Raw genomic sequence first — 20367 nt, 5'->3', positions numbered from 1 at the left:
CACACCCACCCTATCCTGCCCCACATACTGGGGGCAGGGGAAGAGGGATGGAGAATTAGGGGCATTGGTTTGGGACTGGCCATCAATGTTTACAGGTGGGTCCTGGTACAAAAAAAGGTTGAGAACCATTGTCCTAGAAGACAGGGTTCCCACCCTGACTTATGGGAGATGGTGCCACAGCCTCATACTTCTTCATGTAACACATCCCAGAGATTCAGGCCACAATTACTTCAATTTAGTTTCATCTTAGATGAAAATCCTTTATTTGTCTCTTGACAATGTTGTAAATTAATTACCACAGACCATTGGGAGATAATGGGTTTGTTCTCATTGGAGTTTGAAATTGTTTAGGCTCTGTGGTATAAAAGCTCAGCAGCTAGAGGGCTCATGCATGGGGAAAAGTCCTGATGATTATCTGTACACTATGCTCTGATTCCCCTTTTATTGTGTAGTTGGGCAGTTGGCATACTAGCTATAGCAATGTCCATAAGGGTCTGTGGTAGGAAGGATTGTATTAATGTTGTGAATAGAGGCCCTGATGATAAGACAGCAGTTGCAGCTGAATTCATGTAACTCCTCATATTGGTCTGCTATGCTGATTTGTAGGCTCCTTTTTGGCTTCTTATTGTGCTGTTCTCTTTGGAGTTTGTGCACAGTGTTGGATCTTCCTGATTCAGTATTGGAAGGATGAAGAGTGATTTTCTTTTTCTAATGGGTCATACATCTGTGTGCACATCTGTGTGTGCATTGTGTGTATGAGGGCTATTTATTATGTCATTTTAAATCCGGTTCTCTTACTCACTTTAAAACAGTGGAGCCCCTCTTTCTTTCCTAACGTCTGATTATTTTTTCTCTCTCTCTTTCTCTGTGTCTGCAGGTGTAATAAGCAGCACTGAATGTTCCTGTGGACGCAATCACTTTACTTGTGCTGTCAGCGCATTTGGCGAGTGTACATGCATCCCTGCTCAGTGGCAATGTGATGGTGACAATGACTGTGGGGATCACAGCGATGAAGATGGTTGCAGTAAGGAAACAACTCCTGAATGTGTATTTGTGCATGCTTGTGCGTATGTGTGTTTGTGAATACATGTGTGCGTGTATGTGTACACATGGTTGTGCTGACTGAATGTTTTAAATCTGTGTCTGATTTAAGAGTTAGAATGGGTTTTTGTTTTGGTCTGCTTCCCAGATGCTGTCTATCCTTGCTGACAGTTTCTGTGGGTAAAAGCTGAATAGAAGGCAGCTGCTGGTCTAGGTAGCCTGGGATGGGAATTTGACAGCTGTCTGTCTAGATAGCCTGGGATGGGAATAACAACAAGAGCTGTGAGTGAGGATTAAGGTCATGGGTGGAGGCTTGCTCTGCACTATGTTTGGGTTCAATTCCCAGCTTGTATTTTTTACTTGATTTGAACCTATGTGAGCAGGAAGAAAATACATTTTTAAAATAAAATTTAAAACAACTGTAAGCTGTGGCACTCTAAATGAACTTCCTTGTCTCCACTTCTTCCCTCCGCTCCATTCCCTGCAAATCAGTCCTCTTTGGATAGCCCATCTCCTTTACCAGTTGGCTCTTTGCTCTGCTGTTCTGCGTGAGCCACAGTGACCCTAGGTTTAACAGATGATTCTTTTCCCATTTACTATAAGAGCTGAGGAAGTCTGCTAAGGCACTTGAACTGACAGCTACAAAATGTTAGACATTGGCCCTGTGATAGCCAGCATCCACTGGCATAGGGCACAATGCAAGATACATTGCTCCCTTTGAGAATGGGTTGTGGATGTGCCTGAAAGGAATTTTTGTGCCCATTAAAATGATTACTGTAGCTGAACTATACATGTGGAGAGCATGAATGAGTGGGCTTTGTGGATGGGTGTGTTCTGGATTAGTATCCCACACCCAGCCCCTGGGCTGTGGTGTTTATTAACTTGACCACTCTGTGAGGAGGAAAGTAAAGCCGCCCTTCTAGGTTATACTCCCATCACTCATTCCATTCTTGCTGTGGGATCCTTTTAAGAGAGGTCATCTGACAGCGGATTTGTCCCATGGCTGTGCATTCAGATATGGAGTTGGATTCCTAGTGGGCCTAGCAAGAAGCAAATGAACTAGAACAGAAAACTCTCTCCCTGGGGCCGCAAGGAAATGCAACTGATTCCTTACTCATCCACTGAGATTTCACATATTTCAATGGGAAATAAAAAAACTCAACATGAAAGCACCAATTTTCTTCAAAAGCCCTTGTACCCATGGGGTATATGGGCCTCTCTAACTGGAGTTAGGGGTGGGAAATCTTCATTTAATTAGACATGATTTGTGTTCACCCTCTCTTTTTGACATTTGTGAAGTAGAGAGATTCACTCTTCTTTCTGGAAAGGAGTGTTGATGAATCCTACTTTTTCTCTGCTTGGATGTAAGAATTCAGCATAGCTGTACATAGAAACCTCCCTACATTGATTCCTGTATTTCTTCCCAGAAAATTTAAAAACAGCTTTCTTTTTCCAGACTGAGAGGATAGCAGGATTGTGATAAAAGGTGGCCAGTCAGAAGGGAACTTTGTGAAGAAAACAAGGAAATAATTGGAAACAATAGCTAGAGATACCCCAGGGCTAAAGGGATGGAACCTGTTTAACCCTCAGGCCTGGACGCAGGAAGGAAAGTACAGAATCTTAGGGTGACATTTTAGAGACTATCTACTGCTGTATACTGCTATAAGTATATAAGGGATGTACATCAGGATCTGGGGGAATGCCTGTTCACCAGAGCGCCCCGTGGGATGACAAGGTCAAATGATCACAAACTCCTCCAAGACCATTTCAGGCTGGACATAAGGAAGAACTTCTTTACTGCCTGAGCCCCCAAGGCCTGGAACAGACTGCCACCAGAGGTGGTAGAAGCACCTACTCTGGACTCCTTTAAGAGTCAATTGGATGTTTATCTTGCTGGGATCCTGTGACCCCAGCTGACTTCCTGCCCCTGGGGCAGGGGGCTGGACTTGATGATCTTCCGAGGTCTCTTCCAGCCCTAATGTCTATGAAATGCTGCCAAAGTTTCTGGCTATTCAAAGGGCACCTCAGATGTCCTCAAGAAATGAGACTCTAATGATAAACTTCCAGGAAATGCCATATTTGCTTCCACGGATGTCATTCCTCTGTACATCAGCATCCCCCATGAGAATGTATTTCAAACCATAAGAAATGTTATCCCTAATGATAGTGTTATTTTTGTTTCCATCAAACTTTCCAGCTTTATACTTACACACACACATTTCAGATTTGGAAATGTTCTTTACCTACAGATGAGCAGCACTGTCATGGGCATAGTATATTTGACATGTCTCAGTCCTCTTCCTCCACAGCTTCCCTGTAACTTCCATTGTATACTTGAGGTGCATCAATAACATCTTCATAATTTGGACACATGGGATGAAATCTTTAAAGAAATTCTACTACAGCTTTAACTTTCACACCCCCATCAAACTGACTCTTGAATATTCCATAAATTCACCACCTTTCATCTTAAGCATACCGCTAGATCCATCTTTTACAGCTAAACTCTGCATTACAACTCTATCTGCTCTGATTCCACCAAGCAGAAGCCAACTTCAGGTAACAGGGTTTCCTATGTTTACAGTATAATTTCAAAACCATAGCCACTCACATCAACAGAACCAGATTCAGACCTTGTTCTGGCCTGGTACAATACCAACCCTGTGATGAGGAAAACAAGTCTTCACTTCTAGCTCCCAGCTTTTGAACATCTTTGGCACATCATTAATAATCTGTAATCCCTCCTGAAAAATGATGGCCATCTCAAGGTAGTCTTGGGGGACAAACCTATCCTGGTTTATGAGCAACCTCCAACCTCAAACTGAGCATAGATCATATCATTGCTGAACCAAACATGAATTATAACATCCAGGGTTCATTCACTTATTCCACCAGCATACCATATATGCCATCACCAGTGACCCAGGTTTTCTGTTTACTGCAGAAAAACACAGATGCTTCTCTTTTAGTGGAGAAAAACGTGGAAAACCATGGGTTTCCACTTTCAGGCTGGCAAAGTTCCAGCCTTCAAGAGGCAGCTTGGGGCTGTGGGGAGCAGGAGGAGAGTGTTCAGACAGGGGCACCACGTTCATGTGCATGTGCACACATGCACATGACAGCCAGGCAGTGGTGGAGAGCAGCTCCCTATAGGTAAGTCTGTGGGGGAAGGGGCACAGGTCACGTCTGGGAGAGGCAGAGGGGCCACAGACCAGGCATTGGGGGGGGGTAGGGAAGAGGGGCTAAGGTGACCCAGTGGGGGAGCCAAGGGGGTGGGAAGAGACATGTGCCTCCAGAGATTTCTGCGCCCACGGTGGGTCATGGGCCTGCAGCTGGGCTGGACCAGCTTTGGGCAGGAGCTGCCTCCATGGCCTAGCGGGCAGGCCCTGGCATGAGAGGAAGCGCCACACCACCATGGCCACCAAGATGAGATGCCCCCTGCTCACCTGGCAGCAGTGGGGACACAATTCTGTGCTGCTGCCACTGCCATGCCTCACCATGGTGGCGTGGTGTTCCCTTCCTCACTGAGTCCCACCTGTTGGGCCACAGAGGCAGCTCCTGCCTGGAGTTGGCCCAGCCCAGCTGCAGCCCTGTACCAGCTGTAGGAACAGAAATCTGGGGGAGCACATCCCTGCCACGTCACCTGTGTCCCCCTCCCCTACCCAAATGGCACCTGTGCCTCCTTTCCCCACATACTTGGGGGAGGGGGCAGTGGGTCAGGAACAAGGGGCATCAGCAGGACTGTGGGGAGGGAGGGGGTTGGGAGTGAGGGGCACTGGCAAAGCCAGGGGAACTGTGGGTTGGGAGTGACAAGCACTGGCAGGGCTGGGGGTTGGGAGTGAGGTGCACTAGCAGGACCAGGGGGCTGTGGGTCAGGAGTGAGGGGTGCTGGAAGGCTGTGGGTCAAGAGTGAGGGATACAGGCAGGGCTGGGGGGTTGTGGGTTGGGAGTGAGAGGCAGTGGCATGGGCAGGGGCAGGGCACCAGCATATCAGGGTTGTTTAGCGCCACAAAGCAGTGCGAGGGGACGACAGCTTCAGCTGGACCCATGTCCTGGTGAGCTAAGGGGGCAGGGGAAGCTCTGGTTTTACCATGATAAAAAACCGAAATCAAACTCCAAAATAAAATAAATTCTAAATACCTATATATTGTAATAATTGAGGCACTGGTAGGCTTCCAAATTGCTTTAAAATTGGAAGTATATCAATAAAACATTGTGTTCAATGTGTGTGTGTGTGTGTGTGTGTGTGTGTGTGTGTGTGTTTATAGCAGTGTTTTATTTTAATTGCAGAAAAATGTGCATTTGGGGGGTTTAATCAGAGAATTTGCGATTTTAAATAGAGAAAACAGGATCCCTGGCCATCACTTACTTATAGTGTCCCATGCTAACCAGTTGGGGTGATCCCTGTGTAGAAGAATGAATGGACACAGATTTGACATCAACTCCAGAAACGCACAAAAGCCCATGGCAGAACACTTTAACTTCCCTAAACATTCTATTACTGACCACAGAGTAGCTGTCTTTAATTAAAAAAAAATATTGTAAACTAATACAAAAATGATATTAAAGAATAAGAAATCATCACAGACTGGATTTTGTTAACTGTGGTCTCAACAGGGATTGTGGATTCTTATCTCATTGGCTGGACTAGTTCCAGTGTCCCTCAAGGTGTTAACATACTCATCCATCTCAGTTGATCTAATCAATGCACTTCTTACCTCTTAGTTGTACCCCATTCCCCTTGTCCCTTTTCTTTCTATATAAAACCCTTTCTGTCAGTTTATTTATAGCTACTGACGAAGTAGGTTGTGGCCTATAAAATCTCATGCCTCTCTGAGCCAGTCAGTTTCTAAGGTGTAACCCTGCCGTACCTTCCACCTAACCTTAGACTAACATGGCTAACCGCCTCTCTATCTCAAGCTGAAAATTGGGATACTGAGGCTAAAATATTTTGGAAAAGACCCTGAGAATCATCCACCCTAAGCTGACTTTCCTGTCCCCAAATCTCCCAAGGGTGTTTGTTAGTATCCAGCACACTTACGAGTCTAGGAAGATGATCTGCTTGGGGAGGGACACGGTCTACTTGAGTTTCTCGCTGAGAATCAAATGGAAGCCATACAGATTTGGGGAGTGGTAAATGTGAGAAGCTGTGATTAGATTTGCTAACCTTACTCTGATTGGAGGAGCATGGCAATGCCTAAGACTGAAGCTGGCAGTCAGGTAGCAGTCAGCGACACTGACAATTGCAGGTACTGAGGGGAATCCCCTTTACTCTCAAGAAGAGAGAACAATGCTGCAATTAGGGGATGTGTAGAGGCTATTCCGCAGAAAGCAGCACATCCCAGATGGAAGCAAGTGCTCCCCTCAGTCACACTGTGTGAGAGGAGCTAGAGCATACAAAAGAAGGGTAACAAAGCTGGCAAGATGGGAGGGAAGATGGAAAGAGCTAAATTTATACAGGGTAGAAAAGTGACTCAAGGGGAGAGGCTGGAACATGATCTGCTTCTGTAAATACTGCAAGGTAACAGGTTAAATAAAGGAAAAGAATTTTTCAGCCTACAGCCAGAGCAGGGACAGGGGTGATTGGATTCGAGAGGGAGAGAAAAGTGGAAGCTATATGTTTGTGTCTGTGGGACTGGTGACTCTCACAAAGGACTTCTAAAGAATACACCAAGCCCAGATCTCTGTGACTCCTCCCAGTAGCCAAACTGAGAAGGTATCCAGGTTGTAGCCGTATTGATCTAGAGGAAAAAGCAATCAGGGCTCGTAGTAGAGATAATATCTTTTATTAGACCAACAAGATTGAGTGCCTTTCTCAGGTTTGCAAAAAACAGTTTTACCTCAATGAGACTGTTAGCTCCTGCTGAGAGGCTGCTTAGCTTGCAACATATGGTGTGATACTATTAGCCAGGTCAGCCTTGTGATGAGGTGAGGCTGTTTGGTTTCTTTATCTTTCAATTTACAGGGCCATGATGGGGCCCAAAAGCTCCTGGTTAAAATCATAGAATCATGGAAAAGCAGGGTTGGAAGGCATCTCTAGAGGTCATCTAGTCCAGTGGGTCTCAACCTTTTTTGTACTAGGACCCATTTGTAAAAAATATTGGCCAGCCCCAACCCAGTAAATAGTTTAAGTAGAAAACACACAAGTATTTTGACCCTAAAATGCTTATTACACACTACAACTTAAAGTAGCTCAATAGTCTTAATTTTAAAGGCAGAAATCAACATCACCAGGAAAACATTAACAGCAATATCAGCATGTGGCCCTCTATTACTCTCAAGTGATGTTCATCATTGTGCAATTTGCACAATGCAAATTGCTGGTGCCCATCACTTCTGACTGCCAGTGCCCCTTGCTCCTGACTCGCAGCTGCTGGTGCCCGTCAGTCCCAACCCACAGCCCCTCAACCCCTAGCCCTGCTGGTGCCCCTCAATCCTGACTTGCTGCCCCTAGCCCCCCAGTGTGTGGGGTAGGGGGTGGAAGTGTGGGGTGAGGGGGGGGGGTATGCACCCACAGTGGGCACAGGGCTGCAGCCTGGCCAGACTGGCATGGGAAGGAGCCATCTCCATGACCCAGTGGACAGGACCCGGAGCAGGGCATTGAGACTTGTTGCTGCTGCCACTGCTGGGACCCCAGTGCCTGCCACACCATTAGCAGCCCAAGGAGTAATGGACAGTGGGGGTCCTCACTCCCGTCACCTCTTCCCACTGCTAGCCACTTGTGTGCCAGGCTGCAGCTTTTTTCTGCCTCCATGGCCTGCCCTGGCCACTCCCCTCAGGCCACCCAGGCTGCCCACCACTCCACCTCCTCTCCAGGGTAGAGCTGTGGCCTGAGGGGAGTGGCAGTGGTGGGAGAAGGTGAGGGCAGTGTGGCCTCTTCTCCCTCACCCCCAATACTCCTTGCAGTCTCACCACTCTGCTCTGCCGTCCTGTGCTGGGTCCTGCCTACTGGGCCATGGAAGTGGCTCCTGCCTGTGCCGTTCCAGCCAGGCTGTAGCCCAATGCCTGCTGTGGGCACGTGGGGGGGAGGGGCATGTACCCCCCCCACATATTGCCTGTATCCCCCTGTATCATCTGTGCCCTGCCCCCCACTGTCCCATAGACTTACCTGCAGGGAGCTGCAAGAGCTGCTTGCCACATGCATGTGTGTGCCCCTGCCTGATCACCCTCCTCTCGCTCCCCCCAGCCCCAAGCAGCCCCTTGCAGGCTAAAACTCTGTAAGCCTGCAATGGGAAACCTGAAGTTTCCCCTTTTCTCTTTTAAAGGAGAAAATCCATGGTTTTCCATATTTTTCCATGATTGTTTGCAACCCTTCCATTTATTCTTGCGACCCACAAGTTGAGAAACACTGATTTAGTCCAACTCCTTGCCTGTGACTGGGTCGTCCCTATCCGAACCATCCTACACAAATTCAATATCTAACCTATAACTAAACTACACAGTCAACTCAGACACAACCACAAGATTATAACACACTAACCTTGCCACAGTTAAAGTAGGGGGACCATGGTGGCCCATATCCCGCTGCTACAAAGGTTAAAATATGCTTGAGGCATCCAAGAAAGAGGGCTGTGCCCCCACTATGCAGGAAGGCAAAAGCCCCCACAGTCCATGCCAGTTTGACCACGGAGTAAAATTCCTTCCTGACCCCAAATATAATTATTGACATAGGTGACTGTTGATAAGGGGGGGGGCACAATTTAAAGGTTCTGGTAAAAAAAAAAAAAAAAAATGGGGAATGGAGGTGTGGACTCCCTTGAATCTTTCTCTCTCTCTCCCTCTATTAGCAGTACCAGATCCCACCTGAGGCAGCAACAGCAGGGACCGGATGAGGTGCTGCTATCCAGCCGTGCTCTGCTGCTGGTGCTCTGGCAGCCTCTGACCTCATGGGGAGTTGCAACAGGCTCAGTCTGCTGACACTGGGCTGCCTGCCTGCTGCTGCTTCTCACTTGGCCTCTGGCTGTGGGGGAAGCTGGAGCAGCAGCAGCACAGCCACCTTTCATGGACCCCCTAGACATGCTCCATAGACTCCCAAAAATCTGGGGGAGCACGTGCCCCTGTGTGATCCCCCAGTGTGTCACCTGTGGAGATTTGGTCTTGTCCTGAGTGGGGGGGCAAGACCCTGTAGCCAGATTTAAGTCTCAGGAGAAACACTGGTACATCCCAGTCAAAATCCAACTCTTGTTGGACTTCACTCAATCTCCTGCCATTCTGACATTGATCCATTTATAATTACCCTTTGCTTGCAGCTGTTGAGCCAGTTGTCTAACTATCTTATCTGTTGTCTAAGCCAGTAGTTTTTCATCCCACATTTCTCCAATTTGATTATGAAAAGGTCATGTGAGTCTTTGCTGAAGGCCTTGGTGAAGTCCACAGCATTCCCTTCATCTACCCAAGTGGCTGTTTTATCAGAGGAGGTCAAGTTTCACACAATTTCTTGTTCTTAGCAAATCCATGCTGGCTGCTTGTGATCAGCCTTTCCTTCTCCAGATACTTCCTTATGATGTGTTCCAGTAACTTCCCAGGTACTAAGGTAAGGCTAACTGGTCTGTAGCTCCCTGGGTTCTCTTTTTCACTTTTTTTAAAGAAGGGCACTACACTGGCCTTTTTATACTCCTCTGGTACCTTACCCATCTCACACACCTTCATAAACACTGCTGCCAAAGGCCAGTTCCTTCAGTATCTTGTGATGAAATTCCTTAGTCCCTGCTGACTTGAATTCATTCAGGCCCGTCAAAAACTTGCTGATTGTGTCTTTTGTTATGTCATCTCTCAGCTTGTCTCCCTCCTTATCCAAATAATCTTTATTAACTGTCTGGTTGTAACTTAATTTTTTTGTGAAGACAGAGGCAATGTAGCTGTTGAGTAACCCTGCATTCTTTGCATCTTCTGTGCCCTGGCTGTTTAACAGTGGGCCCATAGTTTCCTTGATCTTTCTTTTCTCGCCAAAATTCTTATAGAACCTCTTGTTGTCTTTCACCTCCCTCTCCAGGTGCAGCTCATTTTTCACCTTTGTCTTCCTGGTTTTGCATCTAGAATCTCCTTGTGCATCCACATTGGTCTCACTGTTCTTATATTTCCATTGGGAAACTTGGAGCAGTTTCTTGTTGGGCTTCCAGTACTATGCCCTTTAGAAACTTCCAGTCCTCTTGGGTGCCTTTATCCTTCTGTCTTCTCATGGCATGATGCCTATTAACTCCTGAAATTGGTTGAAATCTGTCATTTTTGAAATCTAGTATCTTAATTCTGCTGACCCATGCTTTCCCGGTCCCAGAATCCCTAATTCTATCATATTGTGATTGCCTCCTCCCAGGTTTCCCATCACCTTCACATCTTCCAGTCCTTATTGGTCAGGACAAGATCCAAAACAGATGATCCCCTAGTTGTATCTCAACCTTCTGAACAGGAAGTTGTCCTCCACACAAGTTAGAAACTGGCTCAACATTTTATGTTTGGTTGGTTGTATTTTTCTTTCAGCAAATGTCTAGGAAATTTAAATCTTCTATCAGTACAATCTTATAACTTTTAGATAATTTTGTCACCTCCTTGAAGATTATCCAACTTTTCCTTCCAAAAGTGCCCACCTTTTCCTTCTTCCTGAACCAGGGAACAAATATATGTGTGTTTGACATAGTAGGTGACACCATCACCTTTTCTCCCAACCCTGTTCTTCTGAAACAGATTGTAGCCCTCAGTGTTGACATTCCAGTGATAAGAGCTATTGCACTGGGTCTCTGTGATACCAATCAGATTATAGTTCTTTTCACAGGCTGTGACTTCCACCTAATCTTTTTTATTCTCCATATTTCATGTATCTGTATCATACATAGGATGTATTTTGCATTTTGACTGACTTGTTTCCCTTTTGCTTCACTTGTTGCTGTCCCGTGGCTTTCTGTCCCTTTCCCAGAGTTGAACTGCCTCTTTCAATCCTTTCCCCTCTTGATTCTTTGCTCTGTCATTGAAGGATTATATTTACCATGTCCCTCAAAACCTAGTTTTAAAGCCCTCCTTATTATGCTGGCCAGAGAATGCCCAAAGATGGATCCCGTGTCTTGATAGTAGTCGTTCTCCCCAGAATATCCAATCATTGTTGAAGAATCCAAAGCCTTCACGTCAGCACCACCGTTACGGTCTTGCGTTTACTTCTGTGTTACAATGGTCCCTGCCTGGGCCCTTACCTTCCAGGGAGAGGATTGATGAGAATGCTGTTTGTGCTCCAAGCTTCTTAATCCTGCTGCCAAGAGCCCCATATTCTTCTCTGATCGATTTAGTGTTGTTCCTGGCAGTGTTGCTGGTACCTACATAGACTAGTGGTCTGGGGGATGGAAGAGCTCTGCCAGTTTTTCTGACAACCTGAATTTGGGATCCAGGCAGACAGCACACTTCTTGGGACCCCAGGTCCAAACAAAAAAGTGGTGCTTTTGTCCCCCACAGAAGAGAGACTCCAATCACCACCACTCTTCTCTTCCTTCCTGGTGTAGCGGTCTTAGAGGCCCCATTTCTGAGGCCCTGCACTTCCTGCTGTCTAGACTGCTGAGTCCTCCGATGCCTGTTGATGTCCTCACCGCTGTCTTTTCCTCACCTGTTCCACTGCAGAGTGCTTGAAAAATGTTGCTGACTTCAGTCTGTTCCTCTTGAATTCTGAGGATCCTCTTAAGAATCACATGTTGCCACTTCTCTTTTCTGTTTGGCCTCTCTAGTGCCAGCATCTCATAACTCCTGTTCAAGAAATCTTTATTTTCCTTGATAGCATGCAGTGTGGCTGTCTGTTCTTCCAAACTTTCAATCTCTTCTTTCAGTATTTGAAACCAGCTTACACTTGGTCCAGCCAACTTCCAAGGGAAGTGGTGCTCGCTCCTACCCTGGGAGTCTTCAAAAGGAGGCTAGATAATCGCCTAGCCGGGGTCATTTGACCCCAGCACTCTTTCCTGCCCATGGCAGGGGGGCGGACTTGATGATCTACTTAGGTCCCTTCTGACCCTACCAACTATGAAATAGCCTTGACCCTATGGGAGGAAAATGAATGTGGCACATCCCATGCAGGTCACAACTGCTGACTCAGCCTCCATTTATGCCTCCTTTGTTCCCTGGATGACACGTTGGCTATAAAAACAAAACAAAACACACAAAAAAACCAAAGAAAAAGGAAGGAAAAAGAAATTTAATTGTATAGAATCTAGGTTAAGAGAAAGCTCTCAGCGATGTCAGAAATTGCTCAGTTTTCTCAAGCCCACCTGTAAAATACTCTGATTGCAACCTTTTCTTGCTTGCTTGCTTGCTTGCTTTTTTTCTTCTGATTTCAGGCCTCATAATTCTCAGGTAACTTTTTTTGGCACAAATGTTGGGGCATGGGATAGAATTGCATTGAAAGGTTTCACATACCAACTCAGCAAAGGTTTAAAGGTCCTTGCAAACCACAGAGCTAGGATTCAGACTCAGAGGAGCCATGTCTGCTCTGGCCTATGATTCTAGTTCTATAGAGCTATTTGTGTGCTCTCTTCTAAAGTGGTGAGGATGAAATAATGATGAGCTCCTGAGAAGACGAGCCTACTTCCCTAACGGTAGGAGGATATAGAACCTTTAGAGCTTATGACCCTAAAGGAAATGAAGACTGAAATCCAAAGGCGTGGAAAAGATGCAGGGGTTGATTTTTGGCTCTTTTTAAGATGGGACCTATATTGTATCTTTGCATAAAGTGTGTGCTAGAGCAATTGAACAGTGTCATTACAGATAACTAACTCTTCAATAGGGCTGTTTTTCAAGCCTTTTCAAGCCTAGTGCTGTTGTTGTTAGTATTATGGAGCATGTGGGAAAAGCTTGAAGAGGAAGGTGAAATGGAAAGCAAGATGCTCAGAAAAGGAAAGAAGTGTGCCAGCCCAAAGCAGATGCAAAGAGAAACACTCAAAGGAGAACATTTCTTTCTTTTAAGAGTGGGGTCTGGCATTGGTTTTCAGTTCCCAGTCCAACCGTGATGGCAACTAGCCTTCCATATCAATCTCCTCTTCAAAACCGGAAAACTTCCACTTCAGCTGAAAGCCTGTGGTCATGGGTGTAGGGCAGGGGTCGGCAACATTTTTGGTCAGAGTGCCAAAAACATCTGCAACCTTGACTTGTAAGATGTTGGTGTGCCAGGGGCAAAAGGGGGTGGGGGTGGGGAGCGGGCTTTGCGAAGGGCCCAATCCTTGTTGTGGCAGCATGCCCTGGTCCCTTTCCTGCAGTCTGCCCCAAGGTGCGTGTACGCCTGCTGCCGGCAACAAAGCCAGGCTGAGGCTCCACAGACCTGGGTGCAGCTGCATGTAGCCTCCTGGCTGCCTGTCATAGCGAGCCTGGGCTCTGGGCAGGCCCCTGCTACCTACCACGGAGCCCAGGCTGCTCACAGCAGGTAGCAGGGAGGCTGCAAGCAGCTGCACCAGGGTCCACGGAGCCCTGTCCTAGCTCATGGGTGGCTGCGGGTGCATGCACACCTCAAGGCAGATGGCGGGGAAGAGGCCAGGGTTGCACTGTCACAGCGAGGATTGGGCCTCTCATGGCTCCCCTGCCATCTGCCCTGAGGTATGCCTGTCAAGCAAAATGCCTTTGCATGCCATGTGAAGGCACATGTGCCAGTGGTTGCCTATCCCTGATATAGACTACCCTTTGATGTAATGAGAGGGACTATTTCAATGAGCCTTAGAGTAGCTTTTTCTCCACTGGCTGCTATGAGACAAATGTTTGTGGTTTCTGGGTCAGTTATGGTGCCTCCCCCCGCCCCCTTCCCCCTCCTTCCTCCCCAGCTGTTACCTTTTTGCCACACATGAGTCTTTTTCCATGCCACACTTCCCCATGGGCCTGCTCAACTTCATTATCACAGGTGTGGGCTGTATGACTGTCATGGGGTCTTCTCCTGACCCTCAGCATAATCACAGAGAGTCTGGGCAAGGAGCACCTTCCCTGTCCCTACCTGATTGAGGCAGGGACTGCTTCACTCCCACTGTTGAACCCTTGCTGTGAGGGGAGCCAATTAGCCCATGTCATATTTGCTTCCTGCTCTGGATCATGTTTACAAGCCAAGGTGCTGTTGTAATAATAGTAATAAGCAACCCTGCAGCTGTCACGCCAGCTTCATAGACTTTCTCTGGTGTCAGTTCTCTGGCTCCCTGACAGCATCTGTTTTGGAACCCATTCCTGTACGTGCCCACAGCAGCTCAGCTGCCTGCATGCCTTGTGCCAGCAGAGGCTGCTTGAGACTGTCCCTAGTCAAAGCAAAGTGTAGACACATAACCGGTCTTCATTTCTTCTGCTTATGTTTGTTTCTAAGTCCTTCCTGGCTCCTTCCCAATAGACAAGTTATTGCTAATGTTGTTTTCCACTCTATGTGATTGGGGTGCATAACGGAGTAAATTCAGTCTCAGACTTGGTAAATCAATTGTTTTTCCAAAAGACTTGTCTGGCTCTCTCTCAGCCCTCCTCTCTCCTTGGAGCCTTCCTGCTTTGATGAATGTACTGTATCTCTGCTTTATTAGCTCCCATTCTGCCTTTGAAAACTGTTAGCTCTGCTTGACACAGCATACTATTGTACAAACCTTCTGATTTAAGGAACATGGAGGAGCAATTGTTCTTTTTGTCTTATGGTTTACTGAGAGAGGTTCACAGTCTGCTCTGAGCTCAAGTGTAGATGCTTCTTGAGTCATCTCAGTGTGTGTCGCTTGTTTTGTTAGATGTTCTCTTGGCTTTGGTCCCTTTTTCACTTACGAGAAGTAAGCCATGTGCGTGACGGGCATTGGCTCAAATGCTTTTTCATCTGGGATGGACAAGTTTAGCAACAGTAAAAGAATCCTTACAGGAGCCTTGTGCTGTAGTCAGTGTAAATGCACAATGCCCTAAAACCCATTCAGAAACTAGGAAGCTCAGAGTTCAGTTTAAACTTAAGAGAAATCCAACTTTGAAAGTCAGGAAATTCAGAGTAAAGGTACTTGGCGTACATTGTGTCTACGACTGAGAGACACCAGCCCAGTCCTGGCGTACTCTGGGTGAGACTTGGTGTACCCCAGAATTTTAGCTTTGTGTAACAGCTTTGTATTCACAGACATCTGCAAGATTATGGTAAATGAAAGAAACCACATTACAAAGGATGTGGTGCTTTCCCAAGCATCAGCCTTTTTAGAATCACAGAAGATTGGGCACTCATCTTGAAGCAGTGGTTCCTTTGTATTTCTGTCATGACCTTCTATAAGTCTCTTGGGACAGTTAAGATATTTCAACAGTGTATTCAAATACAGAATTCAGTGGTAGTGATGGAAGAAATATTTCCTAATTTTTCCTTGAAACTGAATTAATGGCCTTTGCTCTCTGTCCTGGGCCTGCTGAACATTGTGCTAATTTCCTTTAGCTAGGAGACCATCACTGAATTACCAATTCTATGCGGTGTCTTTGACATCTATGTAGGGGTCAGACTTATGTGAGAGACTCCCAGCTGGAGAGCAGCATGGTAAACTGCTTGTGAGGCTCAGTGCCAGCCTGAAGCTAGTGTTGTGATATGTCAATATGGATTTCATGAAGTCTGTAAAAAGGAATGTCTTGCTCCTCATGTGACTGCATAGACAGTGCTGTTTGAACTAATTTCCCTGCTGTGTAGGGCTAGGAGGCATTTGCTGCCTTGGCTATGAGACAACCTGGGTCCTGTATACCGCAAGGTTTGGAATGTTTCAAGGATAGGGGGACATGATTCAGTCTGTGTTTCCTATTGCATACCTGTGTCCTCTTGGCCAAAAATCCTGCTTTGTATGGCTGGAGGCAGGTGGAGTAGCAAGCCTGTCATAGACCTAGCCCTGCTCAAGCCTTGGATAATGTCCAGTGACCATGCATCAGGGACAAACACAGTGGGATTGACTATTTTATGTTGCTGAGTTCTGGTGGCTGATCCTTAGCCAGTTAGGCTCAACTATGAGAAGTTTCTCCCTGTATCCCCAGTTTTCCACTATGTGTCTCTTCTCTTAACTAATGGAGTTGGCCCTCCTCTCCATGGACTGCCACCTTGATGGGGTGGAGAGGCTTGCATGCACTGATGGCCCTAAGAGCAACACCATGAGGAGTCTTATACTCCTGGTAGGGTCACCATGGCGGTAAGGTCAAAGGTGAGGTACTAGACAAAGAACAGGTCAACACTACACAAAGACCTCAATGGTGGAACAGGTGGACGCAGAAGGCATTCTTCTCAATGGCTGCGACGGCGGGTGAAGACTGTATTAGAAGTTGACTTGGATCTCCTTGCCAATGGACACAGGTTTCTCCTTCACCAAGATCTGTACAGTTGTTGATGTGGAATGGCCTCCTCAAATAAAACAAGTCATGTGCAGGCTTCTCCCACTGGTCCCACTGGAGCTAACCCACCCTTCTGAATTCTCTGCATTTGTCTCTCTTCAGCCCTATATTAGTACCTGCACTGGCTCAGTTCCTGTCTATTTACACTAGGAAAATGCTGTGCTGGCATTGCTAATATTAGGAGCTCTTATGTAGGTTGGGCTTGGGTGTGTTTTATCATCCTGTTTTCTAATCCTGATGTGAGTAGGTAGTGAAAATATTTGAGTTCAGGCTGTGAGTTTTCTCTAGTACAGAAAATGTCTACAAATATTTCTGTTAGGGTTGCACTGATAAATATTTTCTTGGCTGATATTGATAACCAATTAACCAGTTATATTGGCCAATACAGGTCCAATGACCAATTTACAGGAATGCAGCCAGGCAGTATAGAGAGCAGCTCCCTGCAGGTAAGTCTGTGGACGGGAAGGGGCATTGGGGGTGCAGATCAAGGCTTCCACGGTGAGGGAGGGAGTAGGGCAGGGGCTGGGGGCACTGCCCAACCAGGGTGGTGAATGGGACACAGGGCGGGGATCGGGATAGAGCCGCAGGCAGATCGTCTAGGGGATCAGCATCCTAGCACTTAAAAATGGCAGCGGGGGCACTTGAGTTTTAGTTCAGGCACCGCAACCACCATTTTTAAGCTCAGCGATGCTTTTAACCAGAGCCGAATGGGACGAGGGCAGATGTGGGCTGCACGCTGTGGGCTCGGGGCTCCACATCAGCTGCCCACCCAGCAGCAGGAGGCACAACTTGCCGCTCCCACTGCTAGCTGGGTGGGCAGGGGACATGCAGCCAACCCGGAGCCCCCAAGGTAAAGGCAGCAGAGCAAAGAGCTCAAGCCCACAGTGGGCAGCCTACTTCCACCCCTTATACAAATCTGGGGAGGCTCATGCCCCCTCATGCCTCCCCTGGGGGGTACACACAGTGGTCGGGAGCTTCCACTTTCCCCTGCACCCCTTGGATGAACCACCCGCAGCTCCGTCGTGCTCCTTGCCCTGGTCCAAGATCCCATTCACTACCCGGGCTGGGTAACACCCTTTATCGTGCCCCACTCTCTCCTTCACTGTGAGGGCCTCAATCTGCCTCCCCCATGCCCCTTCCCTTCCACAGACTTACCTGCAGGGTGCTGCTCTCCATGCTGCCCAGATGCACTCCTAGCCACATACATGTGCGTGGCTGCGCGCGTGCACACAAAGTCTAGGGGCATCGGCCAGAAGGCATATTGTATTTATTGGTGACATTGACTACACTGGCCAAAAAAAGCCAATAGCTGATAATGTTAATTTTCCTTTTATCAATGCCGATCCCATATGGCACCAATGTATCAGTGCACCTCTAATTTCTGTTGAAGCTTTGCAGCTTCCCTGGGAGGCAGTAAGGATCACACTTCATTTTACAGTTAGGGAAACTGCGGTAAACAGAAGCAAGGGCCTCTCCCAGATTACAAATGGTGAGTGTCAAAGCCTGGAAGAAAATCCAAGGGTCTTGACTTTGACTTCTAGCCTGTTGTGCTGAGGAGAGACTGACTCTTCTATTGGCGAGAGGGCTTAGGAGCGAGTCCCTGCTGTTTATCTTGCATTGCCTCTGCTGAGTGGAAAATATTTTTTTTCCTTCTGACTTTTTAATGGGAAGGCAATTTGAGGAAACAAACAAAAGGAATGTGGTAGATATGAGTTGAATCTCCATGCCTATATATATGTTGATTTGCAGAGTTGTACTTCAACCTTGTTTAATTCTAAAGCATATCCTCTCCAGAATTATATCACTTACCTTTTTTGTACAGAATAAAATTTCTGAGCTTCTCAAAGTAGACCTTAATTTGAGATAAAATTAATTCAAATATGTCCCCTAAGAAGGTTAACCCCCCTCTGTCCAGACGTTTTTATTTTGAATCATTTTAACTGGGGAATAACTCCTAACTAGTTTTAATATCGTGTATATGCTACATCTGAAAAGAATTACTTTGTAACTTAATTAAAGTAATGGCTTTTTTTTCTCAAAGTGGTAGATTCATTATTCCCAGGTAAACCATGTTAAGAACAATTTATGTTCAGATGAAAGTATGTACCAGTCATTTTAAAAGGTAAAACAAAGCTTTACAAATCCAGAAAATCAAGAGTTTAGGTTAAATTTATCGTTTAGGATTTTTTTAGGGTGTGGAAATGCACAGGTAAGCAATCCAACCTCTTAAAAACTATGCTATGCAGTAATACCAGAAGAGTTAAACAGAGCAGGGCAGTAACAGCTTTCAGAATCAAATGAGTCTAATCTGGGGACCAGAAACTATTAAATATTCTTATCGAAATTATATGGTTATTTCCTGTATGTTACAGAGCGGAGTTAGAATTGTTTGCATGCTTTAACTGTGCATTTCCACACCTTAACATGTTTGCATTTCCTTCAAGTTTGACTTCAATTTTTAATTTCCTGGACTTGTTGCACTGGTTTGAGGAATAATTAGATCACCCCTACTGATTTTTTTTCTTTATTTTACTGATACAAACTTGCAACCAGAACTCCCTCTTTGTTTAGGTCTGAAATGACAAGTGAAGTATATCACCTTTCTCATAATACCAAAAACAGAGAGGCAGGCAATGAAACTGAGAGGAAGCCTATTAGAACTAATAAAATAAAAAACCTGTGGAACTCACTGCCACAAAGTACTAGCTGAGTCCAAGGATTCAACAGTATTTAAGAAAAGAAGAAGAAAAAGGATTAGGTATTTATGGCTACCGTGACATTCTGTGGTAATACTAGATAGGATTAAAAATACAATAAGAATATAAATATTTTTGCTTAGCATACAAATCAACCTCTAGTTTACAGCGAGGATGGTGGGGAAAAAAACTTTCCCTCTGGAGAGATTTTTGCATGATTGTCTCATGGAATATCTTAAACTTTCTTCTTCAGCGTTTGGTACTGACTTGATAGATACAGGATCCCGACGTTTTAAATTTTCCGTGAAACTTCCGTTTGTCTTGGGTTTCTCTACATGGAGTGGGCTTTACCAGTGCTCTGCTGTCTGTCAGCTCAGTCACGCTTGCTGTCTGCTAGGGTGAGAATGAGGCCCTCCTTTTGTATGTAGCAGTTTGTCTGTGTGGTGCCCCCTCTTTCCCTCAGCCAAGTTCCCGAAGCTTATTTTTCATATTTATGGAAAGTATGAAATCGGTTGAACTGCTCCCCGTAGGGGTGGAATTTTATTTTGTGCGTTTACCTCATGGAGGGAAGCAGTTCAATGGGATAATAGTATCTGCTCTGAACCAGTGCTAATGGCCTACCCCTCGGGGAGCTTGAAGAATTCTCCCCCGGAGAGTCAGCATACAAATTCTTTTCCAGGCGGCTCCTGTGCAGCCCTTTGGTGATTAGTCACGCTGGGAGTGGGGAGAACAGACAGTAATGTGAATGCTGGGGGATGGTTTTAGCCTTAAAACTGCAACTGAGACCAGGAAAGGTCTTGGTGGTGCGCTGTGTACTGAGGCTGCATTGGGAGAGGGGACACAGCATTAAAGTTAGAAAAGCTTTTGGGATCCTCCACACTCCTTCCCAGGGGGACAGTGCTATGATGTTCTGCCCAGAGCAGTTTTAATGTTGTATGCAGTGTAACTTCTATCCCTTCCCTTGGGCAAATACTTTATAGTCTGAGACATCTGACTGTCAGGGTGTTTTCATGTCACCTTGGCCTACTTATCTTGCATTTATTTTCCATCCTTTGCACGTAGCTTGTGCAATGCCTTCTATAGAGGTTAGTGAAACATACATCATGAAAGGTCTTTTCAACAACACACACTTCACTTTGAACCCCCAACACGTCTATATAACTGTATTTCACACACTTGATAACTAGACACAGGCTTTAAGTGCTACGCAACTAGATTGGGGTCAGGTTAGACTTTGGGCCCTTCTAACTCCAAACCCTGTGTGCAGTACCCAATCCCATGTGGTTGTAGAGCTGTAGGGAAGGGGGTTAAGGCTGGAAGAGTTTGAGAT

General features: G+C 46.2%; 1 protein-coding gene across 2 annotated transcripts in view; it reads left to right on the top strand.

Annotated features, from left to right (window-relative positions):
* Positions 1-20367, top strand: part of LRP4 (LDL receptor related protein 4) — a 111759-nt gene that overhangs the window by 49156 nt on the left and 42236 nt on the right. For both annotated transcript variants that reach the window (XM_019476693.2, XM_019476692.2), the window contains exon 2: positions 878-1024. In XM_019476693.2, the coding sequence (XP_019332238.1) occupies positions 878-1024 (147 nt within the window). The remainder of the gene's footprint in view (positions 1-877; positions 1025-20367) is intronic.

Source organism: Alligator mississippiensis, chromosome 2 (genome assembly GCF_030867095.1).
Source record: "Alligator mississippiensis isolate rAllMis1 chromosome 2, rAllMis1, whole genome shotgun sequence".
Taxonomy (NCBI): Eukaryota; Metazoa; Chordata; order Crocodylia; family Alligatoridae; genus Alligator; species Alligator mississippiensis.
Note: the sequence above shows the minus strand (reverse complement) of the source record. Positions and strands in the feature narration are given on the sequence as shown.